Source organism: Nicotiana sylvestris, chromosome 10 (genome assembly GCF_000393655.2).
Source record: "Nicotiana sylvestris chromosome 10, ASM39365v2, whole genome shotgun sequence".
NCBI classification, from domain to species: domain Eukaryota; kingdom Viridiplantae; phylum Streptophyta; class Magnoliopsida; order Solanales; family Solanaceae; genus Nicotiana; species Nicotiana sylvestris.
In genome coordinates this window covers 40,828,040-40,852,607 of record NC_091066.1, presented here as the reverse complement: position 1 = coordinate 40,852,607, position 24,568 = coordinate 40,828,040, and the positions used below count along the sequence as shown (strand labels likewise).

General features: G+C 38.4%; 1 protein-coding gene across 1 annotated transcript; it reads left to right on the top strand.

The window, feature by feature from the left end:
- Positions 1-4,211: 4,211 nt before the first annotated feature.
- Positions 4,212-24,158, top strand: LOC138879230 (uncharacterized). Its single transcript, XM_070158830.1, has 2 exons — positions 4,212-4,580; positions 24,078-24,158. The coding sequence occupies exons 1-2, from the start codon at positions 4,212-4,214 to the stop codon at positions 24,156-24,158; spliced, it is 450 nt and encodes a 149-aa protein (XP_070014931.1).
- Positions 24,159-24,568: the final 410 nt, after the last annotated feature.

Sequence of the window (24,568 nt, the reverse complement as noted above, 5' to 3'; positions counted from 1 at the left end):
ACGCTGAGGTGAATGTATATACCTCTTAAGTTTGACGCAGCGCCTTCCGCAAAGACACCGACACCAATTGAGGTCGAATTCGCATCTCCAGCGAATGAACTTGCACCATTTGAGGTTGCACTCTTTCCACCCAAGGCACATGTTCCATTCGAAATGAGGATAACCGCACTGATCCCAGTGGCGATGTCAACCATGCCACCATTCTATACAAATGTTGTACCCTAGGACTATACAGCCGAGGAGAGAAGGAAGGGCAAGGTTAGGATTGAAAAACCTATCATAGCACAGGGTATGACATGAACTGGTAGAGTCTATACCCCTGAACATCTAGCTGAATCAAGCAAGCAGGCCTCCAATCAGCCGCCCCTTATTGACATAGGTCCGGACGACCTTTGGAGAAAAATACAGGCCAAGAAATATTCGGTCATCGACCAGTTAAACAAGACGCCAACACAAATATCCATCTTTCTCTGCTGCAAAATTTTGAGACACACAAGAATGCTTTGTTAAAGGTGCTAAATGAAGCATATGTACCAAGTAACATCACTTGCGGGGAAGTGGCTAATATGGTAAGACAAGTACTGGAAAGCCATAAGATTACATTTTATGAGGACGAGCTGCCACCTGAAAGGCTGGGGCACAACAAAGCACTGCACATCACTGTGCAATGCGAAGATTATTTCATCACCAGAATCCTGATCGATGGAGGTTCCAGTCTTAACATTTGTCCGCTGGTAACACTCAAGAAGTTAGGTAAAGGGCTGCATGAGATAAAGGATGGAGCAATCAATGTGAAAGCCTTCGATGGTTCTCAGAGGTCCACCATTGGTGAGATTAGTCTATGCCTCCAGATGGGACCAACTTGGTTCGAGGTCAATTTCCAGGTAATAGATGTACCAGCATCTTACAACTTGCTGTTGGGACGGCCATGGATTCATGCTACTGGGGCAGTAGCTTCAACACTGCATCAGGTAGTAAAGTTTGAATGGAATCACCAGGAAGTCATCATTCACGGCGACAGTAGCAACCCTATACAGTAGCCAAACCATTCCGGCGATCGAGGGAATAAGGAAGCTGGGTGGAGAAACTTACCAACACATTGAGTGAGTCAATGCTATCGACAAAGACAAATGGTGGGATAGCAAAATCGAAAGTATACTGAGTTGGAGTGGGTACGAACTTGGCAAAGGGCTCGGCAAGAACCTCCAAGGAATCTCTAAACCCATAAAACTCAAGAAACATGGAACTACCTTCAGTTTGGGATATGAATACACCTGGGAAGAATTCAATAGTCGGTCGCCACTATGGCACAGTAGTTACTACCCACTAGAGCAGCCAATACCGCATCTGGAGCAGACCTTCAAATAGGACGACATTATCTATGGGTTAGATGAAGAAGAAGCACTTGCAGCCGTGAAGATCTTGTTTCTAGAGGACAGTGATATGGACTGTTGCGTTATTCTTGAGGAGGAGGGGGAAGGCCCTTCCATACAGGCTGTGAGAAGAGGGACACATCTCAAGAATTGGACCATCAAGACAACCAAAGCCCGACCAGCCTTAGGGTAGCAAGGCTAAAACAAGCATTATTCACTGTTTTATTTACTAAATGATTTTCTTTTCGCATTTTTCAATTCCCGCAATAAGATCTTCGATGTTTAAAACAGTTATTCCATTTATCAAAAGCATTTTTGATTTTCTTATGAATTAATATTTATTGCTATCGTTTTCTCTTCTTGATTTACCAATACAGCATTACTATTACTTGTCTTGATGAACCAATGACCGTGACATGCAATGAGACAATGCAACAAACAGACATGGATTCAGAGGAAGATGACATACCTAACGAGATTATCAAAGAAGTTGAGAACTTTGAGAACATACCTAAGTCCAACCTGGACAAGACCAAAATTATCAACCTGGGAGATGTAGATAACGTCAAGGAAACACCAATCAGCATTCACCTATCGCCATCGGAGAAGAAAGAATACACAGAATTTTTAAAGGAGTATGAGGACATATTTGCATGGTCGTATGATGACATGACTGGTATGAGTACGTCTATTATGGCTGACAAACTGCCAACCAATCCAATATGTCCACCAACAAAGCAAAAGCTCAGAAAGTTCAAGCCATATATGAGTTTGAAAATAAAGGAAGAAGTTACAAAGCATATCAATACTAAGGTTCTCAGTGTAGTAGAATACTCGACATGGTTAGCCAACATTATGCCAGTGCCAAAAAAGGATAGGAAAGTCAGAGTCTGTGCCGACTACCGAGATCTTAACTGGGCTAGTCCGAAAGATGACTTCCCTTTGCCAAATATACACATCCTGATTGACAATTGCGCCGAGCATGAGCTACAGTCATTCGTAGATTGCTTCGCTGGTTATCATCAGATCTAGATGGATGAAGAATATGCTGAGAAAATGGCTTTCATTACGCCGTAGGGAGTGTACTGCTTCAAGATGAAGTCATTTGGCCTGAAGAATGCAGGGTCCACCTACATGAGGGCCATGACTACTATCTTCCATGATATGATACACAAGGAGATAGAGGTATATGTGGATGATGTTATTATCAAATCCAAGAAGGCCACTGACCACATAGAAGATCTGAGGAAGTTCTTAAATAGATTGCGGAGTTACAACCAGAAACAAAACCCCGCAAAGTACGTATCTAGGGTTCCTGCTGGGAAATTGCTCGGGTTTATTGTGAGCCGCCGAGGAATAGAACTGGACCCATCGAAAGTCAAAGCCATTCAAGAACTACCACCGCAAAGGAACAAGAAGGATGTGATGAGTTTCTTGGGAAGGCTTAACTACATCAACCGATTCATAGCACAGTCTACAGTTATCTATGAGCCAATCTTTAAGATGCTAAAGAAGGACGCCACCACCAAATGGACCGATGACTGCCAAAAGGCCTTCGACAAAATCAAGCAGTACCTGTCAACACTACCAGTCTTAGTCCCGCCCGAGCCAGGTAGACCCTTATTACTCTACCTTGTAGTGTTAGATGGAGCTTTCGGCTGCATTCTGGGGCAGCACGATGAAACAGGGAGGAAGGAGCAAGCCATTTATTATCTCAGTAAGAAGTTCACCCCGTACGAGGCCCGGTATTCTCTATTGGAACACACCTGTTGTGCTTTGACTTGGGTAGCTCAGAAGCTGAGACATTAATTCTGCGCCTATACTACATATCTCATATCGAGAATGGATCCCTCGAAGTATATCTTTCAGAATCCCATGCCCACCGGCAAGCTAGCCAAGTGGAAAATCTTGTTGAGTGAGTTCGACATTGTTTACGTAACTCATAAAGCGGTCAAGGGACAGGCACTGTCAGGCCACCTTACTGAAAACCCTGTGGATGGAGGATACAAACCCCTGAAAACGTATTTTCTTGATGAAGAGGTATCATTCATAAGAGAAGACATTGCGGAATCCTATGACAGTTGGAGAATGTTCTTCGATGGAGCAGCAAACTTCAAAGGATTTGGCATAGGAGCAGTCCTAATATCAAAAACCGGTCAGCATTATCCGGTGTCTGCCAAACTCAGGTTCCCCTACACCAACAATATGGCCGAGTATGAAGCCTGCATCTTAGGACTCAAAATGGCCATTGACATGAACGTTCAAGAGCTGCTAGTGATTGGAGATTCAGACTTACTTATACATCAGGTACGAGGAGAATGGGCAACCAAGAACTCCAAGATACTCCCGTATCTGCATCAAGTACAGGAATTGAGAAAGACGTTCACAAAGACGGAATTTCGGCATATTCCTAGAATCCAGAATGAGTTCGTCGATGTATTGGCTACCTTATCATCTATGATACAACATACCGACAAGAATTTCATTGATCCCATTTTGGTGAAAATCCATAATCATCCAGTTTACTATGCCCATGTTGAAGAAGAAGCAGATGGAAAGCCTTGGTTTCATCATATCAAGGAATATTTGGCAAAAGGAGAGTACTCGGAGCTTGCAAATCCTACTCAGAAATGCACACATTAGAGATTGTCCAACAACTTCTTTCATAGCGGAGGAATCCTGTATAGGAGGACTCCCAATTTAGGATTATTAAGATGTGCCGACGCAAAGGAAGCATCCAGGCTACTAGAGGAAATTCATGCTGGGACATGCGGTCCACATATGAACAGTTTTGTCTTAGCAAAGAAGATACTCTAGGCTGGTTACTTTTGGATGACTATGGAAATGGACTGCATCCAGTATGTCCGGAAATGTCACCATTGTCACATACATGCAGACATGATAAAGGTACCTCCAAGAGAGCTTAATGCAACAAGCTCACCGTGGTTGTTCGCCGCCTGGGGAATGGACATTATTGGACCAATAGAGCATGCTGCTTCAAACGGACACAGGTTTATCCTAGTAGCCATCGACTATTTCACCAAATGGGTTGAAACAGCTTCTTACAAAGTAGTGACTAAGAAAGTCGTGGAAGACTTTGTCCGCGACTGCATTGTTTGTCGACTCAGTATTCCAAAGTCAATCATTACTGATAATGTCTCCAACTTTAACAACAACTTGATGAAAGCTATGTGTGAAACTTTCAAGGTTAAACACAAGAATTCCACAGCCTACAGACCTCAGATGAATGGAGCAGTAGAAGCCGCCAACAATAATATCAAGAAGATATTGAGGAAGATGATAAATAATCACAGATAGTGGCGCGAGATGTTATCATTTTCTCTATTGGGGTATCTCACCACAGTCCGCACATCAACCGGGGCAACCCCTTATATGTTGGTTTACGGTACAGAGGTTGTCATTCCCGCTGAGGTAGAAATTCCTTCCCTGAGGATCATACAAGAAGTTAAGCTCGACGAAGTAGAGTGGGTAAAAAGTCGTTATGAGCAACTAGCCCTTATAGACAGAAAGAGAATGAATGCAATCTACCATGGTCAACTCTACCAAAACAGAATGTCCACAGCTTCAACAAAAGAGTCAAGCCAGGACAGTTCACACCGGGGCTGCTGGTGTTACAGAAAAATTTTCTGCATCAAGATGAAGCCAAAGGGAAGTTCTCTCCTAACTGGCAGGGTCCATACATGGTTCACCGGGTTTTGATAGGAGGAGCCCTCATCCTTGCAGAAATGGATAGAGAAGTCTGGCCAAAGCCAATCAATTCAGATGTAGCCAAGCGTTACTATGTGTAATCTTTATGCTTTCCTTATATGATGTAAATTGAACTATGCTTGACCTGATTCCCATTTAAGAGGGGATACGTAGGTAGCCCTATGGGTTCGGTCACAATTCAATAAAATTTCATTTCCCCCCCCCCCCCCGCAATTGGAAACTGGGGCAGAATTTTGAGGAGGACCCTCAAAATTCCGAGTAATTTCAGCCGATCGCCGCACAAGCAACAGTCAGAACGTTAACCCATCAAATTGGGGCAGAATTTTGAGGAGGACCCTAAAATTTCAAAGCGGGAGAGGTTGCAATTTCTTGAACTAAGTCACAGTCGTCGGTTCATCCAAAAGCTATTTTTAGTTATACATTTATGTTATATTTTTACAAAATCACACATGTTTATTGAGACTGCTTTGTTTAGAAATGCTACCCCAATGATACAAACGGTATCACCAGATCAAAGTCGAACGAGTCAAGCAATGCCAGCGGGGATACGAACTAACCTCCCCCCTTACAAAACTCACGATTTTTCTTTGAATGCAGGCACTAGGATTGCGAAATCATTAAACATATTGTACGCCCATGGAACAAACATTGTTCAAGAATACGATTCTCAGAATCGTTGCACTTGCCAACATTTTCTATCAGCATACACCAGTGATGTTTTGTATGTCACAATGCTCCCAGTAATCGCAACGCCGCAATCTGCTATCAACTAAGAAAACTCTACTGTCATTTGTTATCTTATTTCTTGCATAAGGCTACCATTCTGCCTTCCGAGACTGAACATTATCTCCATCTGTATTTGCATTGCATAAGGCTACTATTCTGCCTTCCAATTTGCATAAGACTACTATTTTGCCTTCCGAGGTTAAGCTCTACCTCCATCTGTATTTGTATTGCATAAGGCTACTATTCTGCCTTCCAATTTGCATAAGACTACCATTCTGCCTTCTGTGACTAAACGCTATATCCATCTGCATTTGCATTGCATAAGGCTACTATTCTTCCTTCCAGTCTGCATAAGGCTAACATTCTGCCTTCCGAGGTTAAGCTCTACCTTCATTTACATTTGCATTGCATAAGGCTACTATTCTGCTTTCCAATTTGCATAAGGCTACCATTCTGACTTTTGAGGTTAAGCTCTACCTCCATCTGCATTTGCATTGCATAAGGCTACTATTCTACCTTCCAATCTGCATAAGGCTACCATTCTGCCTTTCGAGGTTAAGCTCTACCTCCACCTGCATTTGCATCTTTGCATAAGGCTACTTTCCTGCCTTTTGAGGCTAAGCTCTGCGTCCAATTTTCTTCGAAACTAAGCGCTATCCCAAGCACTATTTATCTCGCTTCTCTTAAGGGCTAAGATCTACCCTTCAATTCGCAAGACTGAGCTCTGTCTTGTCTGCATCATACTACTGCATCCTTCATGGGCAGAAATATCGCCAACTTATCCAAAGGCGTCATCGTTCGGAGGCACAATCTTCATAGCCCGAGAACACCATGTCATGGACGGAGGATCTCTTTCAATCTTTTGCATATCATTATTCAAAGGCGTCATGGTTTGAAGGCACCATCCTCATAGCCCGAGAACATCATTTCATGGCCTGCGAATCCTGCATCAAACAACCCATGGCCCAGGACATCATGGTCTGAGGATGCCATTTCTAACCGTCCAAAGACAACATTCATGGTCCGACGGGAGTTTGCATCATGTTTAGATTTATGCACAGTATACGCTTGTATTGCCTCTATTTTCAAGTAAGCCGACGAGCAACAGTTATCCCAGCAGGATCGATCCCACTCCAGTTCCCTTAGCCAAACCAAACCTAACCATTCCCGTAAACCATTCACTCACCCAGCCCTAGATGTTGCGTCCGTTCTTGAAATGACTTCATCGGTATACCCTGCCGATGGACCCAGAACTACATATGGCCTAATTCCTGTGAAACCAGGGATATGTAGGCAACTCAGAAGCCAGGGTGCGGCCTAACCTCTCGAACTATTTTACTCGGTCAAAATTGGCCATCATTTCTTTACCTGAAAACTCTTTCATCCTTCCCGGGTAAAGAAGGGTAGTTGTTGATACCCAATTTTCCCCCAAAATATTTTAAAATTGCATATATACCGGCAAAATCATGCATTAATAGGAATTAGTTTTTTCTATAATTTTTCTATATTTTTATTAATTTATCTAACATTTTATTGCCAATAAATAATTACAAAATGGCATTACAAATAATTTCAAAAGCATCTCTTGATTAAATATATTAATCATGGACCTATTTAAACCAAATTATTTCATAATTAGCCAAATTGGCATCTTTTGGCTATAATTGCAATAACTTTACAATTATAGCCCAATCATATGATTTTATACTATTTTTTGACGGGAAATTAAGCGTTTGTATTTTTAAATACTAAGTAATCATTTTTTAACTATTTTCTATGCATGAAATTCATTTGGTATGATTATCAACTATTTTTATAAATTGTTTTATTTAATTTAATTCGGTATTTAACTAATAGCCTATTGCATTTCATTTCTAGCCTAAATCAAACCAGCCCCAAACCCAATTAAAATAGCCCAATACCCCAGGCCCAAACCTAAATCCTACCCGACCCAATCCCAGGTCCAATCTGGACCGTTGATCAATTCTAATCAACGGCCCGGATCCCCCATACCATAATTAACCTAAACACAACCCCCCCCAAACCCTTATTCACATCCTCTCATTTCCTCTCTTCACTCCGCCGTTACACTCTCTCATTCTCTCTCAAGCTCTCTGCATAACCATGGCTCCTATCCGCCGGTCGTTGGCTCGCCGGTATCAATGGTGGTTCCACCACCACCCCTAGCCTCCATGGCCCCTCACATGACGGATTCTTGCTACCTTAAAGCCCTCAAGGGAACCAGAAGATGGTTCACTCACCTCCCATGGTTTCTACGCCATTCTTAGGCCGTCCATGGCTGTCAGAGTAAGATCTTTTTTTTCCAGCTAGATCCATGGCTTCTAAGCCGGAATATCTCCATATCTAGGTTATCTCTCTCTCAAACCCTAATTTTATCTCTTGACTTCTTAGATCTGTAACAGCTCTAAGAGTTTTCTGAGTTATCTTTACTGTTTTCTTAAGAATCTCTCCGATTTTTTCAAAAAAAAACGTCTTTTCATCTTCAAACTAGGGTTTCTTAACCCCTTTTCAAAACGACTTTCCCTCTAGGTTTTTTGGTATTATTCTATGATTCGTACTATATTTAAACCGTTCTTTAAGTTTTTCCCTTTTATCTGATTTATCATGTTGAAAACCTAACTATTTTGGTCTTAATCCTGGGTTCTGAGAACTGTCCTTGCTTATTTATTCATTTAATTTGCTCGCATGTCCATTATTCATGAATATGTTCTATGTTTCTATGATTCTTACCCTATTATGCTCACTAGGGTTTCTGGTTTTGCTTCTTCCGCCTATACTACGTTTATTCTATTTATTAAAAGAGATTTGTGCTAATTCCTCTAGTCAGTACTATTTTTCTAGCTGAATTCCTGACTTTATGTGATTTTTACTTGACTATGCTTATTAGGGTTTATGATTTTGTTCCTTCTTGCCTATACTGTGAATATTTCATTTATTTACAGCAATTTGTGTTAATTCCCCTTAATCATTACTACTCCTATTTGAATCCGTAATTTTCTGTAATTGATGATCTTCACTAATCTTCTGTGATGATTTCCTTATTGATTTTTCAACCTCTAAGATATTTTCTTGCCTTATTTTTAGTCGATTATGCTGTCAATTGGTTCTTAAGTACTTTCCTTAATTAGATTTTCTGAACCTAGCCTAATTACTTGTTCTATACTTACTACGCCTCAAAATATTTCTTTATGTGCTATGTTCTAGTCTTATGTGATCTCTTCCTCATTTGTCTTTACCATTGGTAAATTACTCCGTTAATTAAAGGAGACTTGGCTGATTTTTTATTCTTAATTGATTTTGTAGTTCTATAATGATGTACAATTGATTCTTGCCTTATTGACCTAACTTTCAAACTATTATATATACCCTATTCTCTTTTCATTACACACACGAACTCATTAAGTTCAAAAACTCTCTCTTACACAAAAGAAAAACATTGTTCTGCTCTCTTTTCTCTGGTTACTCACTATTGTTTTAAGTCAGCCGGCTGCAAGCCAAGGATGATTACTCTATTCTCTTGCCCCTCACTTTGTGTTTACTATTTTCATTACTGGTATGTTTTGATTTCTATTCAAGTTTCAAAACAACATGTTTCTTTTCATCTTATTCTAGCATTCTTGGTTCTGTTGTTCAACTTGTAGTTAATATGTTTGCTTCATCACCTCATCAGCATGCTTCTAAATGTATCCCCTCCCTTAGACTCATCATGTTTATAAAATGTTATCCCCCTCCTAATATGCCCCGATGAGGCCTTTCTGTACTTACGTTTCTCTGATTTCTGGCATGAACCTCTCTATGTAAAATAGTTGTCTATCCTTAAGTTACATGATTCTGTGTTAAATCTGAAGTTCTCCAACCCCTTAGCATATTGTTGATTCTATACTTAAGTGCTCCTGCAACTGTGTGTTTACTTAAGTGTCCCAAAATCCCACTACCTCTACTTGTGGTTGCTGAACTTGCCTTGGTCCTATGTTCCTTGGTTATGTGTGAACCTATTTTGGGTGTTGTGTTTGGACTATTAATTGTTACTCTACTCTCTTTTCAAAACTGTCCTATTGAACAACTCCCCCCCCCCCTTTGTTTTATAAAACTATCTCAAACAAGTCTTTTTTTTTAAATTATTCTCCTACTTAAATCTTTTCAAAACTATGTCAAGCACTCTCACTCTACTCTTAGACCACTAAGTTCTGCCCCTTTTGTGTGAGCCTTGCCTTGGGACCCTTGAGCTCCCTATGAACTTGGACACATGAAAGCTGGCCTATCCACACTGCACTTACTCTGTCTTGGCTATGAAATCTGGGTGAGAGCAGTGCCCGGGATCCCTTGAGGTCCTTAGGGAACTGTAACACACCCAGATATGAGAAAGTCTATAAAACAATCTTGGCATTTGAGGATCTGGAAATCTGGGCCTGCTTTCAGGCTCTCTATAGTGTAACTTCTTATTTTCTTTTCTTATGTAATTCATTTCAATGTTGTCTATAATAATCTGTTGTAAACAAATATTGAGGTTAGCTAGTGAAAAGGGGAGTGTAGTTATATATGTTATCAACATCAATGGGTAGAAACCATGCCTTAGGTTTACATTTCCTATATGCGCATTAGAATCCATGTATAAAACCAACACATTCAAAGCATGCCATGCATTAGATACCATGTTCCTACGTTTACTATTTTAGTATCTTATTTAATATTATTTTACCACTTAGAAATCCTTCTTTAGGCCAAGTAACATCATCAATATAAAACTGTTGCTCCTGCACATCTTGAAATCATGTTGTAACTCTTTGCACATTTAGAAATCATGCTATAGGAATTCTGCATATCCTAAAATCATTTTGCAGTTTCATATGTGCATGTTAGATACCCTATTTTAGGATCTCGTTCACACTCGCTCAGTCACACCTAGCTAAACTACTAATGCATGAAAAGGACATAAAATAGTCTCATGTTTGACTATCCTGTTTAAGTGAAACTGGTCACAATCCCTGCATGTCTTTGCAATATTTAGAAAAGCATGCTTTAGGTAAAGTAACTTCTGAACTGTTTTAATAATTCTGGTAACTGCTGCATATTATTTTACACGTAGGCAAGCCTTAGGTAATAAACTTTAAAATAAAACCAGAACCGTCTTTGTGATTAATGTTTAACTGTCAGCATGTTTAAATCAGTAGACAAGTCTGATTAGAACTTCCTCTCTGAGTTATGTAATAAATCTGACTCTATTGTTATCACTTAGATACCATGCTTAGGATCTGAATTTAGACCTTAATTGTGTATGAGTCATGTTGTTTATGTGTACTATGTGTGGAGGTATATCTGAGCCTTTCATTTGTCTTCCATGCTCCCCTTAATTGAAGTCCTACTTGTTTATTATATGTCGCCTTAGTATTTTACCTTTAAACTTGAGGGTCTGCCTATAACCCCCTTTTTATAGGATAGGAGTCCTAAATTCCTCCAGGACTGATAGAAATGGACGGGTAACAGCATGCAATAGGGGTCGAGACCAACCCTCACTTTAATTACCTTCACGGGGCGAGAAAGGGTAGATATGAATATGATGACCGGTGCGTTAGTACCACGTGTAGCCCCTCTTTGAGGAGTGTCATACCGGGTATTGCATTGACGTGATCCATATTATAAACAAACCTATGATACCCCCCTTACATTCCCAAATATGCTTAAATTGTAATTTTTTTCAAAATCTTACTTTTCATTAATTGTTTTTTTTCTAAACACTTGTGTATTTAAACTTAAATCCCCTACTATTTGAGTCATACTTGTTTATTTGCTAATTGTACAAATTCACAAAAACCTGTTTGGCCGGGAACCACACTAGTGGATCCTGAGGGGTGCCCAATACCTTCCCCTTAGGATAATTTCAAGTCCTTATCCTTTCTCTGGTTACCAAACGTAGTTATAAATGAACCCTATAGGTGCCCTAACGCACCTTAAATCGTTAGGTGGCGACTCTTCAAAAATGCAAACGCCCTTCCTAAAAGGAAAGAGTTGTCCCAACCAAAATGTCATAAACCCGATTTCGCGAGGAAAAAGGGGCGCGGCAGCAATTAGAAATCATGCCTATAGGGTTTTAAATCAATTCAGCAATTAGAAAGCATGCCTATAGGATTTAAAGGGAATAAAACTGCCTTTATGAGTCAAAATCAGTGTCACACTTAGAAATCATGCCTATAGGTCTGTAGTTGACAAACTTGTAGAAATCATGCCTATAGGATCCTATTAGTCTACTCTGAATTCAAGCCCTCTTGTAAATCACTTAGGCAACAGATCCATGGAACTTATTAATGATTCTGGGTTTAAAGTTGTGATACATTTCTGCCTGAGGTGCCTAGATTCATGCTGAATAAAATCAGTAGGCAAACAAATAGGTCTTAATGCTCACCTTAATAAAACTGCCTTTACACCCTGTTTTCTCACATAGATATCATGCGTATAGGATTTTAAATTAATAAGTTTGCTGGTTCAAATGCGTGCTTTTGTTGCTTATGTGCGGAGGTTAATATGAGCCTATACTTGCTATTATTTTGAAAGTCCTATTTTCTTTTTGTGTGTCACCTTGATTTCGTATTTTTAGGTAACATAGGTTGTTCTAGAACCATCCCAAATAGAGGTCCTAATACCTTCAGGACTATAGGTAAGGGATAGATAGTGCACCCATAGGATATGGTTTAGAATCAATTAGTACGCTTAAGTAACAACTTGAACATAGTAATTGGGTAGTAAAGGAAATGATAGCCCATGCGCTAATGCTATGAGTAAAACCCCAACTTGAGGGAGTTGCAAAGCATTGCATGGAATGATCCTATAGGCTAAAAAACTTAGGACCACCCCTATACCCCTATTTAAAATAAATTGAATATTGTATTTGTCTAAATTGTTTTCTTCCCTTTTAAGACCAATTCGCTTAATTTAAGTTCAGTTGGGACCCACAGTTGTGGACCTCATGGGGTTCCTAACACCTTCCCCTCAAGGTAACTTCGAGCACTTACCCGATCTCTAGTGATGCAAACTTGTTATATGAGTTAATTGATCTAGGTGCCCTAACGCACCTTAATCCGTTAGGTGGCGACTCTTTCAAAATCCAATTCCCTACCCTCACAGAAAGGAGCTGTCCCAAAAATGTCGAAACCCGATTTTGCTAGAAAAAGGGGGCGCGAAAGATGATGCCTATCGTGGTACTAGGCAAGCCGACACATTACCAAGACAAAACGAGATTTTCATTTTCAAGATAATTTCCAAAGTTATTTAATATAGAAACTTCAAAATGAGTGTAAATTGAAAACAAAAGTGCGAAAAAGAAAGTCTGACATCGGGGTGTCACTAGTCATGGGCATCTACTACAACCGTTTTACAATATCAAGACTAACATAGCTCGGAAATAACTGAATACAACTAAAAGAAGATAAAGAAGGAGTAAAGCAGGGTTGCGATCACTAGACAGCTACCTTGCTAACTCCGATGGATCTACCACCGAATAATCAACACCCGCTACCAGGTCCAGAAATACCTGGGTCTGCACACAAGGTGCAGGGAGTAACGTGAGTGCGCCAACTCAGTAAGTAACCAAAGTAAATAAAGACTGAGCAGTAGTGACAAGCAATAAAACATATACAGTTCATATCATGAAATCTTAGTAGAATACAACAGGCTTTTAAAATCAGGGTTTGAATCAACTCAGCTCGTTTAAATCCAGTTTCAGTAAAATCGTTTAAAACATCTTTCTACAGTTTTCAAACAAAGTGATGAAACAGTGGGTAAAAAATGATAATAAATAAATAGCCCCTCGGGCAAAACATGAATCACACACAGCCCCTCGAGAAACCTCACAGTCACTCATATACAGCTGTCACACCTCCTTTTTACCACCCAAGGGCAAGTATAAGGGAGTTTTTTCAATTTAAGTGACAATCGAAACAAGACTATTTATTTAAAAATTCAGAGTCGCCACTTGGAATAATATATGGTGTCCAAGTCACCGGTTTAAAATCTCAAATCGAGGAAGTTGACCCTTATTTATGGTCTGCGAACACAGAAATTCGGATAAGGAATTCTGTTAACCTGGGAGAAGGTGTTAGGCATTCCCGGATTTCGTGATTCTAGCACGGTCGCTCAACTATTATAATTGGACTATCATCTGATTTTAGTACATGTTTTAGCCTATGATGCAGTCTTAACTCATTAGTCGCTTTTAATCATCTTTAAGGAAGATTGTAATGTCATTAAAAATACGTCTTAAACCACGTCACATAAATGCACCCGCGGTACTCAATATATTTTATCTAACATTGTTGAGATTTTAATTTGGGTCAGATAAATGCGCATCCGAGTTTAGGAAGGTAATTTTTAAATTAGCGCACCTAAAGCAACTACAAACATCATTTTTAATATCGTAATCGTGAATTATAGATATGGAGTTGTAACTAGCTCTTTAAATATTAGCAGACTATTATGATGGCTCAAAACAAAATGAATCAAACTGCTCTAGATATGGCCAGTACCAAAACTTGCCACAATATGACAAAAATCAAAGCAACAGGATGAAAGCAACACAAATCTTGCCAATCAAATGGCGTGACCAATATCACACAAAACACCGAACCAACAAAACAATATTCAACTATTGAGAAAAGTTAACGCTTACTGGCCCCGAAATTGGTTTCACAAAAATTCAATAAAAACAATATTCAACAAAACAATATTTAACTATATTAGCTTCTTAAGACGCAGAGCACTATAACACTCAAATGACCCATAGTTCAAGATCGTTATCATCTAATGTTTTGGATGCCAATTTAGCTATGTAAGAATGAAATAAAAGAGACCAACTAAAACAGAGAATTTACAGTAAACAAATTATTAAGATACTCTTGAATCGATCTAACGACATAGCCAATAAACCACTCTGTTTTCACATTTTAATGGAAGAAAGGGCGGAAAACTAAAGAAGCCATAATAAGGCTTTTGAATTACTCACAAAGGAAGATTAATGAACCTAAAATCGAACAGAAAATGCAGCAGCGCTGGAACCTCGTCGGAATCTCAAACAGAACTGAACAACGACTTCAAATCACTTCCAACATCTCGGATCCAAACAACTCTCCAAACGAGCTTCAAAATGGAATCTATGAATTTGAAACTAAAAAAAATCGAGATCGAACCAAAGAGAAGAAGCAGAAACTTCTCTGTTTTTTGGATTAAAATCTGGTTGTTGTAACAGTGTCGTGTCTGGGCGTGAGACGATGACGGGGTGTTGTAGGCTGAAGGAGAGGATGAATAAGGGTCAGCTGGTTCGTGTCCGTTTGGTCGCTGCTTGTTCGAGTAGCTGATGGAGTGAGCTCAGGGAAATGACTAGCTTTGTGAGGATGAGGGTACGGGTGTCGCTGCTCGAACGTTCTTGTGAGGATGAGCAATGGCTGGTGTTGTTTTCTGGTGAGGTAAGGGTGAAGAGGAGGAGGAGGAGCAGCGACGATGGGAATTGGGATCGATGGGGGGTCGTTTTGTGTTCTACAACCTAGGGTTTTTTTTTCCTCTGGTTGTTTGATTCTGAAGAAGATGATGGCTCAAAGGGAGGGGGTCGTGTATTTTCTGAGAATTGCGGCGAATCTATTTTGTCTCTTAGGTCTAGGTGTATTTTTTGGCTCTCTTTTCAGCTTTTTTCCTTAGCGTTTTTTTTGTATTTCAGCTCTTTTTGTGTTTGTATCTTTTTTGCTTTTTTTTTTATCTCTTTAGAAAATGACGGATCTCACGGTCAACAAAAACAGTGCCTTCAGCTTTTTCCTTGATTCACTCGATGAAGAAGAACGATTTTATGCGTCATTTTCTTGGTCTTCTTTGATTTTGGAAGAAGACAAAACGGCAGATCTAATTTTTTTAGGGCTCTCTTTATTTTAGGTGTTAGATACTATTATATAGGGGTAGGGATTAGGTTAGGGGTATGGGCCTAGGAATTATGGGCTAGGTCCAAAATTAGGCTTAAAAATGGGTTGCTCGAACCCAAGTTTTATTCTTTCTCCGCGAACAAGCCTAAAAATATGATCTCATTTATTAATTAATCCTACTTAAGTAAAATAACCATTAAAATAAGACTGGCCGTTAAAATAAAACTATTTTTGGTATTTTTCAAGATTAAAATGATTACAAAACATTAATGAAACTATTTCTTTTTTGTAATTTTTATTTTCTTGTAATAAAATAAATAAAAGAGTAAAAATTAGTTGAAATAGCTATATTAGGCCTAAATTAAATATTTACGTGCTAAAATATAAAAAAAATTGGGGAGGGTCAAAAATCACATGTCTACAACTGCCCCTCTTTAACTGGAAACGCGAAGAGTTTTCGGACAAAGAAAGACTAGACAGGTTTTTTGACCCGACCCTTGTTTAAGGAGACCAAAACTAAGAAAAAAGGGAAATGTGACCAAGCCTTGGTATCTGAGCTGCCTACATATCCTTGGCTATAAAGGAATCAGGTCACATGTAGTTCAGAAGTGAGTGAGATGATGGAGTATGCCGAGGTGGAGAGCCGATTGAGGTGTCGTCAAGGTTCTAGTCCCCGGTCCTGTTATTACATCAAAATGAAAAATGAAAAAGACTGACTAAGCCTATCAGCTGCGAGTTATAAGATTCCTATCTATGAGTCTTCTGAATCTTGATCTTGAGTCTTGGTTGGTTCTTCATGCAGACCCTGATCTGAATCTTGATGCCTGTTAGCTGCAGGTGTTGGTTCAATCTTCTTCAGCTTTTCAAACCAAGACGGGACATACAGAGCTTGTGACCTCAGCCTTGTCTTGAGCAGCTCACATCTTTCATAAACATCTGCATTTGGATTCACTTCTTGTCTTTCTTTTTTTTCTTTTTATTCTAGATTGTGACTAACTTCTGTTGATCATCTTGGACTGCTGACCTGCATTCTTGACGCGAGCTTCTTTTGTTGCTGACCTGAATTGCATTTTGAATTGAATTCCCTTTTTTTTCAGGTGAGAGCCTGATTGCTGAACTTGAACCGTCTTCTCTTGTTACTTGACATTGTTTTCCCTTGCACCTTGAACCATTTTCCCTTGAAACTTGAACTGTCTTCCTTCGAAACTGCTTTCCCTTGAAACTTGAGTTGTCTTCCCTCGAAACTGCTTTCCCTTGAAACTCGAGTTGTCTTCCTTCGAAACTGCTTTCCCTTGAAACTTGAGTTGTCTTCCCTTGTTCTCCAGGTGGGCGCCTGATTACAACAAAACAAACAAAACAAAAGAAATTTTCCTGCCCCAGTTTGATATTGGGAACATCTGTGAGTGTTAACAAAACTATAAATCACCTGCGTTGCTGATGAAGGATGCAACGATGAGAGTAAAATTAATGACTCGACTAGGATGTGCGTCTCCTAAACGTGATTGAGCTTGCGAAAAACTATAAACTAAGCTTGACTAAAGTAAAAACTGACCCTATTCTCCAGGCGGGACCCCTGATTTCAAGAAAACTAAAAATTGACCCCTCTCTTTTTCAATTCAGACTTCCCTTTTTTTAAATTATAATCCTAGGAGAAAATTCATCGGACTAGGTTTTCTATCTTAGGAGAAAAATTCATCAGACTAAGATTTTGATCCTAGGAGAAAATTCATCAGACTAGGTCCCCCTTTTTGTTATCTTAGGAGAAAGATTCATGAGACTAAGATTTCTATCCTAGGAGAAAGTTTATCAGACTAGGTCTTCTATCTTAGGAGAAAGATTCATCAGACTAAGATTTCGATCCTAGGAGAAAATTCATCAGACTAGGTTTTCTATCTTAGGAGAAAGATTCATCGGACTAAGACTTCGATCCTAGGAGAAAATTTATCAGACTAGGTCTTTTTTTTTTAAAATTATTATCCCAGGAGAAAATTCATCGGACTAGGTTTTATCATAGGAGAAAATTCATCAGACTAAGACATTTATCCTAGGATAAAGATTCATTAGACTAGGTTTGCTTATCTTAGGAGAAAGTTCATCAGACTAAGATTTCTATCCTAGGAGAAAATTCATCAGACTAAGATTTCTTATCTTAGGAGAAATATTCATCAGACTAAGATTTCTACTGGGCGCAAAATCCATCAGACTAGGACTTTTTATCCTAGGAGGAAAAATGTGAAGATCAATGGCAAGATTTTACGCATTATAGCAAAACAAATAAAGTCAAAGTTTTGAGAAACTTCCCTTTCTCTTCTTCTCTTTTTATTCTTCATTTTTTTTAACCACTTTCCTTGCACTGCTTTGTTCCTGTTTCAACAAAGAAAAATTTGTCAGTTTTGAAAATGGTGGTCGATTTTTGGCCTTGAGTCTTGAGCAGCTTGGCTTTTGCTCGATCGGCCTCAGTCGGTCTCAAGAAACTTTTGTTCTGCACCAACTCTGATTGTTTCACCCAGTACCATTTGTATTTGCAGCTCAATCAGCTTATCACAACTAAAGATCTTTGCTTAGATGACCTTTTCCGATATCTTGAATGACTTCCTACTTTTGAGCAATTTGTATACCAAAGAGAATCACAAGTTATCTTTGCTTGCGCCAAGTAAGCTGACAAGAGTCTTGGAGGGGGGAGCTTTTGCATGAATCCTCAAGGCATGTTAACTGTAACAACTGAGTGTGCTGGCCAAATTTACTTTATGCAACTGAAAAGTTGATAGCAGACTTTGAAATCTTTTCTTACTTGTTTTGACAAGTACTGACTCAAAGTGAAGGACACGTTGATGCAAAGAAACAGTATTAACAAAAAATGCCCCTGTCGGGAAGGACAGGGGAAAAGTTTTTTTTGTTTTTTTCAATAACTAGTCTTAATGACCATGACATGCATTTTGGACTTAACGACTGATCTACCAAATTAATCCAATCTTCCTTTTTACCATTTTTATGACCTTTGAAGTCAGGCTTGTTCGTGTCAATTCTTCACATCAGCTACACGACTCACGACTAGTGGTGCCTCGAGGGATTTTCACCAACAAGTCTCTCTCATTTATTTATCACTTCTTACCATCGCCTTACAGAGCCCGTGAAGGTTTTCACTAGTAAGACTCTCTCATTTTCTTTTATTTTTCTTTTTCTTTTGCATCCTTGTGCGAGCAACTTGATCGTGTTCTATGTCGCGTGACAGCCGTTGCTCATTGCATGCTTCTCTTGGCATTCTTGAAGGCATATCAGGAGGTCTTTATTTGAAAGTTTTTGGATAGGGTTGGACAGAAGGGTGGCATAAAAGCTCAACGTAGACTCAAAATAAAGGGGGTGTAGACTTACAACTCTTGGAATCGACTCTTTCAAAAGTAAAATAAAATCTTTGCCCTAGTTTCAGATACAGGGAATTTTTTTTCCTCTTTTCTGAATTCTTATTTGGTTGGACCGAACCGTGAGGATGCCTACGTATCCTTTTTTAAAGGAATCAGGTCTAACGTAGTTCAAACATCTGACCTAACTAATTTTTTTCATTTTTCTTTCTGTTGTTTTTTGTTTTCTTTTCTTCTTTTTTTCTTTTTTTTCTTTTTTTTTCAAAACAAGTTGCCCCACCTTCTATTTTTTGAGGGCATAGACTTATGACAATTCTTTTCTTCTTCTTCTTCTTCTTCTTCTTCTTCTTCTTCTTCTTCTTCTTCTTCTTCTTCTTCTTCTTCTTCTTCTTCTTCTTCTTTTTTCACTTGAACTTTCAAAGAGCTGCCCCAGTTTGTATTCTTGGGGCATGGACCTTTATTGTTATTATTTTTTTATTATTTTTTTTGACTTTTGACTCTAAACTTGATTCCAAAAGAGGGTGGTCAAATAAAATAACACAGGTTCAAAGGGGTGACAAAGGATATAAAGTATTTGGGTAGCAGAAAAAGGGCCTCCCAACCTCGAAAACGCCAAACACAGTATCTTTCACAATCACGACATTTATGGACCTGTTGCTTTCTGGGTCTTTTTCAGTGTAAAGCTGTATGAGCAATACTTTCCTTGCAGTGAATGCCCCTTGTCAATTCGGGTGACTTTTCTTGGATTTTGTCTTGATGAAGAAGATGCATTTTGCCACTAACTAATCTATTTTAAGTTGTCTGGAATAGACAATCTTTTGAAAAACACTTTCTATCTCTTAGTGCTAAATAAATTTCAACCCGTCCGATCATCCTTAAGCCTGATCTTCTCAAAATGATTCAAAAAGAATAGATCCTTAACTTCTATGAGCATGACTGCTTTGGTTCCATGTAAACTGGGCTCATGCTTTTTTCCAATTGTTTCATGTATCTATTCATCTTCAATAGTGTCTCTTTCTCACTTATCCAATTCAAGACTAAATAAGTTTTCTAAGATCTGGCCAAAAATTCCTGCTACATGTCATGTCACCAAAAACTAGCATGAACAAAACTATGCACAAAATGGACACAAAATGACTGACTGATTTTTATTGAATAAAGGATAGCAGGGTCCAATAACACAAAAGAAGAAGAAAAAAATGATAAAATAAGCTACCATGGCTAAAAGAGGAGTGACTTTTGAGTTACTAAGCAACATCTTAGCCACACATTCGCATATCAGCATTACTACGGCATTTAACCATTTTAATTGCTTTGGATTCAACACTCAAATTTTGACGATCATCCTGAGCAGCCCATGTCCTATTGCTCAAATCTGGTAAAGTCAACCCCACATTTGCCTCCATTTTAAATTTTTCACCGCCAACTTGCCTACTTGCCTTTTTGTGACCCTGGATCAACAACAATGGTGCGTATTCCCTTGGTTGAGAAGATACTTTTATTTCCGAGAGATCTTGGATTGTTCTTGTGACTCGCCATTGCAAACCAACAAACCGACCACCTTTGACTAGCTTTTATTTCAAAACAACAACCATGTTAGAATAAACACTCTTTCTTTCTTTTTCCTTTTTTCTCTTTTCTCTTTTTTTCTTGTTTCTTTCCTTTCTTTTTTTTTGGTTTTTCTTTTTTTTTTTCTCTTTTTCATTTACCCTTTTTTTAAACCATTCGATCGAACCTGATGTGGGTTGCCTACGTATCATGTGGGAACATAAATCAGATCTTGCGTAGTTCGAGAAGATCAGGAATAAAGGAAATAAACTAACTCTTTTTTTTTCGAATAAAATACTTACAAAGAAGAAAGAAAATATTTTTGGATTTCGATTTGTTTGTTTTTTTTAAAAAAAAGAATTTTTGAAAAGAAAGACGTTTAAAGAAATATTTTTTTGAATTTTAATTTCTTTTTCTTTTTTCTTTTTTTTTTCTTTGAAAATTTCGAAAGAAAAACTTCTAAAGAAGAAAGGAAATATTTTTGGACTTTTACTCTGAATTTATGAAAGAAATACTACAAAAGAAAAGAGAAAATATTTTTTGAATCTTGAATTTTCTTTTGAATTTTTAAACAAATATTTTTGGATTTTGAGAGAGATTAAAAGGAAATATTTTTGTATTATTTTTTTTAAAAAAATTGAGGTCTAAAAGAAAGACTTTCTAAAGAAGCGAGTAATGGAAAATATATTTGGATTTTTTTTGAATATGGTGGGCCGGAACCGAAGAGGTTTGCCTATGTATCTCACATCCGGTGAGAATCAGACCCGCGTAGTTCGTCCGTTTTGACGGAACAAAAGAAAATATGACTTATTTTGAAATGACTTTTCTTTTCTTTTTTTTTTTCAAAATTTCAACAGAATTTCAGGGTAATTCAAATACCTACCTCTCACTCTTTTTCTTTCATCTTTTTTTTTGATTTCATTTTTTTTCATTTTCTTTCCCTATTCTAGAAGCCAGTCAATATGCAAGCCGAAATAGACAGATACACAAGTAGCACGTAAGATGTATTAGGATGGTCTTTTAATTTGGGTGCACCTGTCCTAGACAGACCCAACCCCTGTGTTGAGTCCCCAAAATTAAATGCACATGATACAAACAAACGTTCATACTAGGGATCCGGCATGAGACTGAGTTATTCTAAGCTAAAAACTTGGGTATATTGTTCTAGACTTGTGTACCCGAGCGGAGAACTCGATCCGAGAAGGGGGCTACGTACCGGGAACCAAAAGGCCATCCGGCTTTGTAACTTGTCCGAGACTCTTTCTTATTCCAGGTATGACACTAACAGAATAGGGAGTCACGCTAGTGTGCATATCCCCGAAGATGAGAAGATAAGGGTTTTGTAACAGTTTATAAACAGTTCAGAAAATATCAAAGCGGTAAAAAGCAGCACTTAGCACATTAGGCCCAAACATGTGAATAAAATCAAATAATAAATAAAGCCAAATATAACAATTATTCTAAACTCGAATTCTTGAACCCTAAACCAGAGATTCTGGGTTCTGATCCTCAACAGAGTCGCCAGAGCTGTCACACCTCCTTTTTACCACCCAAGGGAAGATATAAGGGAGTTTTTCCAATTTAAGTGACAATCGAAACGAGACTATTTATTTAAAAATTCAGAGTTTCCACTTGGAATAATTTATGGTGTCCAAGTCACCGGTTTAAAATCCTGAATCGAGGAAGTTCACCCTTATTTATGGTCTACGAACACATAAATCCGGGTAAGAAATTTTGTTAACCCGGAAGAAGGTGTTAGGCATTCCCGGATTCCATGGTTCTAGCACGATTGCTCAATTGTTATAACTGGCCTATTATCTGATTTTAGTACATGTTTTAGCCTATGATGCAATCTTAACTCATTAGCTGCTTTTAATCATCTTTAAGGAAGATTGCAATGTCATTTAAAATATGTCTTGAACCACGTCAGATAAATGCACCCGCGGTACTCGACATACTTTATCTAACATTATTTAGATTTTGATTTGGGTCACATAAATGTGCACCCAAGTTTAGGAAGGTAATTTTTAAAATAGTGCACCTAAAGCAACTACAAACATCATTTTTAATATCGTAATCGTGAATTATAGATATGGAGTTGTAACTAGCTCTTTAAATATTAGCAAACTATTATGATGGCTCAAACCAAAATGAATCAAACAGCTCTACATATGGGCAGTACCAAAACTTGCCACAAAATGACAAAAATCAAAGCAATAGGATGAAAGCAACACAAATCTTTCCAATCAAATGGCGTGACCAATATCACACAAAACACCGAACCAACAAAACAATATTCAACCATTGAGCAAAGTTAACGCTCACTGGCCCCGAAATTGGTTTCACAAAAATTCAATAAAAACAATATTCAACAAAAGAATATTTAACTATATTAGCTTCTTAAGACGCAGAGCACTATAACACTCAAATGACCCATAGCTCAAGATCATTATCATCTAATGTTTTGGATGCCAATTTAGCTATGTAAGAATGAAATAAAAGAGACCAATTGAAATAGAGAATTCACAGTAAACAAATTATTAAGATAATCTTGAATCGATCTAACGACATAGCCAATAAACCACTTTGTTTTCACATTTTAATGGAAGAAAGGGCGGAAAACTGAAGAAGCCATAATAAGGCTTTTCAATTACTCGCAAAGGAAGATTAACGAACCTGAAATCGAACAGAAAATGTAGCAGCGCCGGAACCTCGTCGGAATCTCAAACGGAACTGAACAACGACTTCAAATCGCTTCCAACATCTCGGCTCCAAACAACTTTCCAAACGAGCTTCAAAATGGAATCTATGAATTTGAAACTAAAAAAATCGAGATCGAACCAAAGAGAAGAAGCAGAAACTTCACTATTTTTTGGATTAAAATTTGGTTGTTGTAACGGTGTTGTGTCTAGGCATGAGACGACGACGAGATGTTGTAGGCTGAAGGAGAGGATGAATAAGGGTCAGCTGGTTCATGTCCGTTTGGTCGCTGCTTGTTCGAGTAGCTGATGGAGTGAGCTCAGGGAAATGACTGGTTTTGTGAGGATGAGGGGACGGGTGTTGCTGCTCGAACGGTCTTGTGAGAATGAGCAGCGGCTGGTGTTGTTTTCCGGCGAGGTGAGGGTGAAGAGAAGGAGGAGCAGCGATGATGGGAATGGGGATCGATAGGGGGTCGTTTTGTGTTCTACAGCCTAGGTTTTTTTTTTGTTTTTGTTTTTGCTCTGGTTGTTTGCTTCTGAAGAAGATGATGGCTCAAAGGGAGGGGGGTCGTGTATTTTCTGAGAATTACACCGAATATGTTTTGTCTCTTAGGTCTAGATGTATTTTTTGGCTCTCTTTTTAGCTTTTTTCCTTAGCGTTTTTTTTGTATTTCAGCTTTTTTTTGTGTTTGTATCTTTTTTTTTTGTTTTTTTTTATCTCTTTAGAAAATGGCGGATCTCAAGGTCAACAAAAACGGCACCTTCAGTTTTTTCCTTGATTCACTCGATGAAGAAGAACGATTTTAGGCGTCATTTTCTTGGTCTTCTTTGATTTCGGAAGAAGACAAAACGACGGATCTAATTTTTTTAGGGTCTCTCTTTATTTTAGGTGTTAGATACTATTATATAGGGGTAGGGATTAGGTTAGGGGTATGAGCCTACGAATTATGGGCTTGGAAATTATGGGCTAGGTCCAAAATTAGGCCTATAAATAGGTTGCTCGAGCCCAAGTTTTATTCTTTCTCCGCGAACGAGCCTAAAAATACGATCTTATTTATTAATTAATCCTACTTAAGTAAAATAACCATTAAAATAAGACTGACCGTTAAAACAAAACTATTTTTGGTATTTTTCAAGATTAAAATGATTACAAAACATTAATGATTTTTTTTTGTAATTTTCATTTTCTTGTAATAAAATAAAGTAAAAGAGTAAAA